The sequence below is a fragment of the Delphinus delphis genome, chromosome 15 (genome assembly GCF_949987515.2).
Source record: "Delphinus delphis chromosome 15, mDelDel1.2, whole genome shotgun sequence".
Taxonomy (NCBI): domain Eukaryota; kingdom Metazoa; phylum Chordata; class Mammalia; order Artiodactyla; family Delphinidae; genus Delphinus; species Delphinus delphis.
Window position 1 is genome coordinate 23,902,643 of NC_082697.1, and position 10,375 is coordinate 23,913,017.

Below are 10,375 nucleotides of genomic sequence, written 5' to 3' on the forward strand. Positions count from 1 at the left end.
TTAAAAGCATTAATAGAAATTAGAGCGGGAAGAAGGTGGGCTCCAAGACAAAGGACAAAGGAGAAAAACAGCACTTCAAAGAATAAATTATATGATACAGAGTTTGAAAAATATTGAGTATATGAGAAAGGCAAATAGTGCAAGAAAAATGGCAGGTGATTTTTAACTTCTGTGAAAAAAAAATCTTTACATAAAAGGAACTGCAACTGTGATAGATTATTCTAACATAAACATTGATTTTTAAATCAACTAAAAAACAGAGGTATAATTATATTGAGGAGATAAGAGAAGGAAGCTGGAGGAGTATACAAGAACTGAATTCTCATCTATCATAAAAGGAAGTCAATACTTTCTAAAAAAAAAGATGAAGAAATAGCAGTGTAAGCATATTATTTTTAAAATATGGAGGTAGAAAAGGGAAGTAACCAAGTATCTCGCATGTTTGCACTTTACTTTCTTTTAACAAATGTGATTTATTTGTAGCTTGAGAATTGAATAATAATGGCCAGTGTGGTACTTGTCTCCACTCTTCTTACCCTTGTACCATAACACCTAACATAGGGCTGTGTACCCAATATCTTTAAAAATTCTTATTGGTTGAGTGACCAATGTAAAAATGGAGTGAAATGTCTTGTTATAGAGTTACAGAATTTTGCACTGGAAGTAAATGTAGAGACTATATAATCAAGTGCTTCCCAAATTGGTGTTCCATGGAATACTGCTTCTTTTGATGTTAATAGCATGCTATGAAATGTGTTTGGGGCTCAAATAAACTTTAGAAATCCCATGTTAAAATTAATCAGGTGTCTTTACTGTAGGACTTCTTGGAGTCTTTACTATATTAATATACATTGGGAATCCCACAAAGGTAATTTATTATGTAGTGCTTCTCAGTCTCATTTGTTTCATGAATCAAGAAGCCCCTGCTAATATGTCTAGTAGTTAGTGAGTGGTTCCTAGAGCATTCTTGGGAGAACACTGATCTAATCTACTCCTTTCATTTTACAAATGTGGAGACAGGCTCTGTTCAGGTATGGATGGTAGGGGAACTAAAAGAAGGGCCTCAGCATTCTGCAGCAATATCCAGTGATTGGACAACTCTGGCCTGTGTTTTTCAGTCTTTCATCTTGCACCTGAATTATTTCAAACCAGGTAACAAATTTAGACAAAAGCATCTCCTCTGCAAATCTTTAAAGGTTTTTTGATCCCTAAGGAACCTAGGAGGTGGGCCCAAGTGTCAGCTGGAGCTCAAGCATAAAATCCCAGGGCAGGAGCTAAACAAAGTCTCAACAGGCATAATAGGCCATGACTTTCAGTGGCAAAGTGACCCCAAACTGAACAATGGTAATGTGATAACAGACCACTCACATCTATATGTTGTTTTCCAATGAACAAATAAATGCTTTTACAATATCATATTTGATACTCATAACAATCTAGAGATAAATACAAGGGTAGAAATATTACCCCCATTTTATGAATGAGGAAACTGACTTTCAGAGAGTTAAATGCCTTGCCTAGGGTTACAAAGCAAGTGAATGGCACAGTTGGAATAAGAATCTGAGTTTCCTATCTCTCAGGTTAGGGCTTTTCTCAATATATCACACAAACTGGGCAAATTTTTACTGACTACCAATTTAATTCTTCCATGAAATACCAACGTGCTCCAATTGGCTTACTTAAAAAGAAATAGATCAATTCCAAAGTGCTCATGGTTGGTGGCAGAAGCAACACTCCAATAACTGGAACTTCAAGATCCTATATCAGGTTCACTTTTGTAACATCTCCTCTAAGCTATGTTGCTAGGAGGAGGGGGGTCTCAGTTTCAGTTGGGGAGGCAGTGTGGCCTAGTGTTAAAAGCAAGGAATCAGACAGACTTGGGTTTGAATCCTGGCTCTACCAGTTACTCATGCTATGACCTTATTCACTATGAAGCACAGATGTGTGCTTCATTTCTTCAGCTACAAAATGGAGCAAAGAATACCTACTTTGCAAAGCTAAGTTGGGAGGCTAGTATAAGAAATTAAAAGGATAGTATAGTGTCATGGTTAAGAGTATAAACTCTGGAATTGTGCTACTGGGGTTTGAATCTTAGCCCTGCTTCTTACTAGTTGTATGACTTCAGATAAGTCATTTATCTACATCTCAGAATTTCAGTTTTCACATATGTAAAATGAGGAAAATAAATAATGTATTCTTAGTTGCTGTGAGCATCAAATATGATAATATTTGCTAAGCACTTGAGCACAGTGTCTGGCATATATCTCAATCAAAGGTAATGATAATAACAGTGGTAGTGGTAGTGAAAAATCCAATATCCATTTTTCTCCCAAAGCAAGAATGAGAAAGAAAGCTACTCAGTACTGTTTGCTTCCATTTACCCTCTCACCTTGTTCCTCTCCAAGTTGAGAACACTAGACTAGAAGTCAGGACACTTGGCTTTGAATGTCAATTCTGTCACATTCTAGTTATGTGATTTTAGGGAAGTCATTAACTTACTTGAGGTATTTTTCCTCACCTGAGACATTAAGTTAATGATACTTTGCTTATTCTTCTGGGTCGTTGTAAGCATCAAATGAATTCATGGATTTTTAAGGTACTTTGTGAACTATAAAACACTATATAAATGTGAGGATGACTTTTTATCTGCCACAGGCTATAAAATAGATGTTTTTACCAGTAAAAAGCAACTTTATCGCCAAGTTTTTTCTCGTAGACAATTCGATCCAGTACATTGTAGCAGACGTTGGTAGTTGCTCCTTTCATCCACTCAATAAAGATTTTCCCTTTAGTCATATCAAAGTTGTACTGGAGGAATGGACCAGGACATGGGGTCTTCCAGTAAAATTCCTTGGCAATGTCTCCCCAAAACTCTGCAACAGAAAAGGAAGCCCAGACATCACTTAGCTTCTCAGACATATTTATCCTCAGATGGCTTACCAGTCTATGCACAGGACCAAGTCACAACTCCGCCCTGTACTCTAGGACCTACCACCTGGGTCCCTCCTCTACCTATCTATCAAATCTTAACACCCACCACACTCCTAAACCACCTTCTATTCCCATGGGCTGAATCTTGACTCAAATTTCTTCCCTCCCTTCTCAAAACTGCCAATCCATTTTTCACCGTCTATTTAAATTGTAGCCACAATGCCTAGTACGTTGTAGTCAATCAGTAACTTTTTAAATGAACTAATTAGTGAAAGGAAGAAATCCTTTACCCACAGAGGCTTCCATGACATAGGAGGCTTAATTTGTTCATTCACTCTCAGCAATTATTTAATGAGCATCTCTTTCTCCTACTACTACTTGCCCAAGTGTTACTTGCTAAGTGCCAGATGTTGCTTTAAGCTCCTTAAATGCATTATCTTATTTAGTTCTTACTACAACCCTAGGAGGTAGGCCTTATTTTCATTCTTATTTTATTGATTTGAAAATCGAGGCTCAGAGAGGTTAAATAATTTGCCCAAGGTTATACATTTACTAAGTCACCATTTGAACTGCCCTGAGGAAGACATTGTTGCTAAAATCTGAAAGATGAATAGGAGTTTTTCTCCACGCCCCCACCAAGAAAGACATTATTATGCGACAGAAAAGAACCAAGGGTATGCGTTAAGAGGAACTCCCTTGGGCTGAAGCACTGAGAATTACAGAAAGAACAGCAGGAATTGATGCATAAACTGGGCAGATAACGCAATCCTTCTAAGGAAGAATTCTAAGGAAGCTAAGGATTCTAAGGATTCTAAGGAATGCTTCTAAGGAAGCATGAAGAATTTGCTATTTACCCTAAGAGCAATGGAGAGCCATCATAGGAGTTTAATCAGGAGAAGGACATGATCAGATTTACAATCTTGAAATATTTGCCTGGCTACTTTGGAGAAAAGGTACTCAACAGGTTAAACATACAACTGCAGAACACCTAGGATAATCTCAGTACTGGATCAGGAGCTAGAGGAGAGAGACACTTAGAACCGTAATAATGGAAGGAACTTTAGAGGTTATCACCCCCTCATTTTACTGATAAGAAATCAAATTTATAGCGGTAAAGTGACTTGTTCAAGGTTAGATGATTTAGCTTATATAATCTGATTAAAGAGATAAGACTAACATAAAATATTTTTGAATATACAAGACAGAATATAATTGAAAGCTAAATCACATGGAGTACAATTTGCAATGAATTAAAGAAATCCAAATTAAATCAACCCCAAGGTGCCATTATATGCCAATAAAACTAGCAAAGACTAAAAGAAAGATTAAACTCAATGCTTGAGCGGCCCTAGAAAACAGATACTCTTATATGATAACAGCATTATAAGAAATTAGCACAATTTACTGAACAGCAGGGCAATGCCTGACAAGAATCATAACATTTTTAATACCCTTTCATCTGCTACCTTAACTTTGGGGAACCCACTCTAAGAAAATAATACCAAAGAAAAAAAGAGATTACTCAAGAGATGTTTATACTAACACTATTTATAATAGTGAAACTAGAAACAACCCTAAAGCCCAATAATGAAAAAACTGATAAAAACTAGCAATACTGGTAGTGATAACAATAGAATACTAAATGGCCATTAAAGAGGGAACAAATGGGTCTAACTCTAAAGTCCATGTTGTTACAACTACACTGAGTATGTGTGTATACTCAAAAATATTTTAAAGTGATAATTAGTAGGCATAAACTATGTAAAACTATATATGAACCACATTTATGTCCATCAACAAGGAGTGAAGAAAACTGAGTTTTATGATCACTTAGTTTTTTTTGTTTTGCTTTGCTTTGCTTTGTTTTGTTTTTTTGGCCACGCCACGCTGCATATGGGATCTTAGTTCCCCAACCAGGGATCAAACCCGTGCGCCCTGCAGTGGAAGCTCGGAGTCTTAAACACTGGACCGCCAGGGAAGTCCATGATCACTTAGTTTTAGTTTTTGTTTATTTCTGGTGGAGCTGTTGAACTCTGGATGTTTCTTTGGCACACATTCTAAGTACTGAAGAAGTTTAGAAGAGGAAAAGATGAAAATGGTCTGGGATGATCAGGGAATGCTCTGTGAAATTGTTGGGGTTCGACTAGGTAGAGAGGAACAGAAGGGAATGGGCAAAGGCTAGGAGATGGGAAAGGGACTTTTGTGTATCCAGTATATCAACAAGAATGACCTGTGGTAGAATGAGGGGTATATGATAGGGAGTAGCGGAAGATAAGAATAGAAAGGTGGGGTGGGCTAGTTATCCAGAGACTCTGAAAGAAAGGCAGAATTTTAATTTGAAGCTGTAGGAAATAGGGAACTATTACAAGTTTTTGAAGTGACATATGAAAGCAGTGTTTCCATAATATCAGGCTAATAGTGTTTAGATAAATCTAAATCTAAATCTACCAGAAATATTGGAAATGAGTGAGACTAGTGGAGAGAGAAGCAATTAGGAGTCTGCTCCCTTGAATTAAAAGGGTCTATGGGAATGGAAGAAAAGGTAACCTGAGAGAGATTTTGAAAGAGTATTTGACAGAATTTGGTGAAAGGCAGCCTGTGGATCAGGGAAGAGGAACAGCATAGCTATTGGGAGAACAGGTTCTGCAATCAAAACTACCTTGGTTCAAATCACAGCTCCACCACTAAGTACCTGTGTGACCTTGTGCAATTAAGTTAACCTCTCTAAGCTTCAGTTTCCTTCTCCATAAAATGGGGATAATAGTCTCTACATCAAATCAAACAGAATTTGTGCTTAGTAAGCAGTAAGCAATCTATAAATAAATAAGATATACAGATAGATAGGATCTGGGATGGTGCCATTGACAGGGATTAGAAAATTAGGGAGGAAAGCAGGTTTGGAAGGGAAAATTGGTAAATCTGAGTCACAGTCATATTAAATATTGTATAACAACAGGGTGTGTGAATAAAATGCTCTACAGACCTATGAAATTTGAGACTAGAGCAAAAGTGAGATCCTGGATACAGAGCTAAATATGTAGAAAAGGAGTTCTTGTGACAGTAATAGCTCACCCCTGGGGCGAAGATATTTGCAAATCATATATCCAATAAAGGGTTAGTATTCAAAATATATAAAGAACTCATACAACTCAACAACAAAAAAACAAACAACCCAATTAAAAAATGAGCATAGGTGCTAAATAGACATTTTTCCAAAGAAGACATACAGATGGGCAACAGGCACATGAAAAAATGTTCAATATTACTAATTATTAGGGAAATGCAAATCAAAACCACAATGAGATATCACCTCCACCCATTTGAATGGCTATTATCAAAAAGGCAAGAAATAACACGTTTTGGAAAGGATATGGAGAGACGAAACCCTCATACATTGTTGGTGGGAATGTATATTGGTGCAGCCACTTTGGAATATGGCGATTCCTCAAAAAATTAAGAATAGAACTATTATACAATCCATTATTCCACTTCTGAGTATTTTTCTGAAGAAAACAGAAACACTATTTTGAAAAGATATATGTACTCCTATGTTCATTGTGGTAGTATATACAATAAATAGCCAAGATATGAAAGCAACCTAAGTGTCTATTGATAGATGAATGATAAAGAAGATGTGATATATAGAGATATATATTTATTATATGGATATATGAGTATTACTCAACCATAAAAAGAATGAAATCTCACCATTTCAGACAGTAAGACAAAGACAAATACCATATGCTTTCCCTCCTATGTGGTATATAAAAAACAAACAAAACAAAATAAATGAACAAACCAAACTAAACAAAAACAAACACGTAGATACAGAGAACAGATCAGTGGTTACCAGAGAGGAAGGTTGGGGAGGGGAAAATGAGTAAAGAGGGTAACTATATGGTAATGGATGGAAACTAAATTTTTGGTGGTGATCACACTGTAGTGTATACAGAAGTAGAAATATAACACTGTACACAGGGAACTTAAATAATGTTACCTCAATTAAAAAAAAATAGCTCACCCCTGGGAAACAGAACTCATGACAGGAGAAAATAGAGAGGGAAGAGAAGTGAAAAGGGGTCTGAGGTAGGAGGGGAGGGATAAATTAGAAGTTTAGAATTAACGTATACACACTACTATATGTAAAATAGATAACCAATAAGGACCTACTGTGTAGCACAGGGAACTATACTCAATATTTTGTAATAACCTATAAGGGAAAAGAGTCTGAAAAAGGATATACATAAATAACTGAATGACTTTGCTGTATACTTAAAACTAACACAACATTGTAAATCAACTATACTTCAATAAAAAAGAAAAAAGAAAGAAAGAAAAGAAAAGAAACAAGCTGGGGACATCTAACCTGAAAGTGAACTTAGATTAGGGGGTGAGACTATAGATTAGATCACCTCTCTGAGAGCCAACCAGGCAGTCTCCATTGGAAAAATGAAGATATGATATTATTATAGGACCAGTATATTAATTGGTCTTTATATTTTATTCCTAGAGAATCCCAACAAAAACATGGTGTTATCCCAAGAAGTCAGAATCCTGGAATGGCTGGTGGATACAGGTGTGTGATATAAGTGTGTTTTATGAAAGTTCCATGTGATTGTGTTTTTATTTAAAGATATTGGCTCATTTCCCTATTAAAGGAAGCCTACTGTGAATTCTTTTATAAAGCGTAGAAACTTTTGGCAAGGAGAGAATTACCAACCAGTTGACTCTTTTAAGTGTAATATTTGTCTAAGGTGTGGTATACATTAATGAGCAGTAAGACACTCTCTATGTAGGCAAATTTAGTCAATAAATATCTATACGAACACCTTAAAAAAATAAAAGAGGTCTGAGGACTCAAACTTGGACACTGCATGCAGCAATCAACCACTCTACACTTGATTCAGTCTCATCTTGCATTACTCAATAATTGCTTCATCCACTTTGTTCCTATTGTTATCAGACTAACCGCTATTTAGTGAACGCTACTGTGCATCAGGCAGTCTATAATGCACACTTCACTTATTACTCATTTTTGCCCTCAAACGAAACTGTGAGGCAGGTATTATTACCTCTGTCTTATAGATAAAGAAAAGGAATTCCAGACAGGTTTTAAAATCTGCCTAAGGCCACACAGTATATGAGTGGTAGAGCCAGGATCTAAATCTAGATTTTTCTGAGTTTGATTCGGTGGCTCATGCTTGTCCCACTGCCAACATCATGCTGCCTCCCACCTCAGCTACAGTTGTGACCCCTAACCCAGCTTGAGGGCACAGATGGGGAATTTTCCCCACACGTTCTTAAAGACATGGAACTACCTATCGGAATTTCTGAGTTATCACAATCCCATCCCTAATTTTTTTTAAAAAGACAACATTTTAGTGACTTGTTCAGTCTTATATGGTAGTTTCCATTGGGATTTCTAAAATACTAAAAATAGATCTGGGACTCCATTACTAATTTGGGGACCCCGGGATGGGACCCTACTGCCCCTCAGCAGTGGAGACTAACTCACAGGTTGAAGGTGTCAGGAGGCACTGGGTAGGCTGGTCTGAAAAGCGGCTAAGAAAATTCTCTTTGTGGCCCGCCTCTCCTCAAGGCGCTCTGCGCCCTTAAGAACCCGCCTTTTCACCTGAGGAACTGTTCTCTTCTTAGGACACTTTCACTCTCCTCACAAAACCTGCATCTCCTCACGAAACCCCCAAGCCGCCAAGGAACCCCCCCAATTCCTAGGGAACCCTCATTTCCTACAGAACCCTCCTTCTCAGAGAACCCCCCTCTCCTCCCGGAACCCCTTTTCCGAAATTCTTCCCTCACAAAACCTCTATCTTCTCACGGACCCCTCAGTTTCCCAAGGGAACCCCAACTCCTCACTCTCCTGTGAGCCCCCCACTTCTCTCCTCCCTGACGTCTCTCAGGCCCGCCCGGGCCCGGCCTCACCTCTCGGCTCCTCCAAGGAGCGCCTGTGCAGCTCGCGGTAGCGCTGCAGCGAGGGGACGTGCGCGGAACGGCTGACCTCGGGCGGCGGAGACCAACTTCGCCCCCGGCTCCGGGCTCCAGCCTCCTCCCGGACCCCGCTCCCACCGCCGCTCCGGCCCCGCTCCTCGGGAAGCCCCATCACCTCAAGTTCCGAACACCGTAGCAGCCTTGGCGGTCTCAGCGGAAGACCAGGAGGGGGAAAACAGGCCGACCGAGGGGCGGGGCCTTCAGAGAAGGGCGGGGCCTGACAGCAGAGGCGTGGCTTAGGCATGTGGCGGGGGAGGCGGCCCGGAGGGGCGGAGCCATGCCTGGTGGAGGTGGGACCAGGGCTAGCAAAGAGACCGATAGGGAAAAGTCGAACAATGCTTGGGGGATGGGGCGGAGCTGACTTGCGGAAGGGGTGGAACCGCAGCGTGAAAGCAGAAGGGGAGGGACCAGGAATGACGGGAGAGAGGGTGGGCCCATGGAGTGACGGGGAGTGGCGAGGCTGGCTGTGACAGGGTCTACGAATTTCCATCCAGACCTAAAATGCAAAGACTCATTAAGTAAAGACTGGGAGGCGCCTTCAGTCTTTGCTAGTAAACCCATTTCATTGCATAAATGGTAAACTCAGGGAAAGGGAGGGCTTTGTACAAGATCACAGAAAAAACAACGACCGTAACTTGGGCCAAACCTAGGTCTCCTGACTCCAGGTGTTTTTACCGCCTCATCAGGCTGACGCTAAGGCTTGTGAAATGACAAAGTCTATGCAAGTAGAAGGAATCATACCCTTCTTTCCTTCCCGGTCTCTTACTTCACCAAGAGACCCCTCCCCTGCCACACCTGGGCTCAGATACCTCTGGCTTCTCTCTGTCTCTTCCACTCCAGAAAGGAAAGACCAGCCAGGACCCTCCATCTCCCACCTGCACTTACCACCAAGAAGGGCCCACTCCTGCCCATCGGTTCACAGAATGGCCGTCAAGGCAGGAAAGATCCTTAAGTATCCAACTCCAAGAGTGATTCTGAGGCCCGGAAGCAGGCAGCCCCCACTTCCTGAAGCCTACACAGGACCCCACCTGGCCCAGCCTCCCTTCCCACCTGCTCTCTTGTTCTTTGTCCAGCTAGCTGCAAGGCCAGCACACCCTAAACTGGAAAAAACAAACAAACAAACAAACCTCCCCATGGTCAGACCTTGATCCAGAGCCTACTCAATCCTGAGGAAAGGGTCTCAGGGCTCCCAGAAGGGATACAGACCTCATGGAATAGACATGGACCCCACTGAGAAGACGATACTTCATCGAGGAGGCATTAACTGCACAAAAGGGACACACACTTCACTGAAGGTACATGGACTCCATTAAGGGAACACAGATCTTACTGGGGCATCTCAGATCTCACTGAAAGGGCTGTGGACCCTGCTAATAGGACATGAATGGCATTGAAGATCACTGACCTTACTGAGGGGACATGGGTTTCCTCCAAAGGG

The 10,375-nt window shown here is 40.4% G+C and overlaps 1 protein-coding gene across 2 annotated transcripts in view; it reads right to left on the minus strand.

Moving 5' to 3' along the window:
- ACSS2 (acyl-CoA synthetase short chain family member 2) overlaps nt 1-9,112 on the minus strand; it is a 47,698-nt gene extending 38,586 nt beyond the window's left edge. For both annotated transcript variants that reach the window (XM_060030926.1, XM_060030925.1), the window contains exons 1-2: nt 8,872-9,112; nt 2,678-2,873 (exon numbers count right to left, since the gene is read on the minus strand). In XM_060030926.1, the coding sequence (XP_059886909.1) occupies nt 2,678-2,873; nt 8,872-9,049 (374 nt within the window). In that variant the 5' untranslated portion in view covers nt 9,050-9,112. The remainder of the gene's footprint in view (nt 1-2,677; nt 2,874-8,871) is intronic.
- Nucleotides 9,113-10,375: the final 1,263 nt, after the last annotated feature.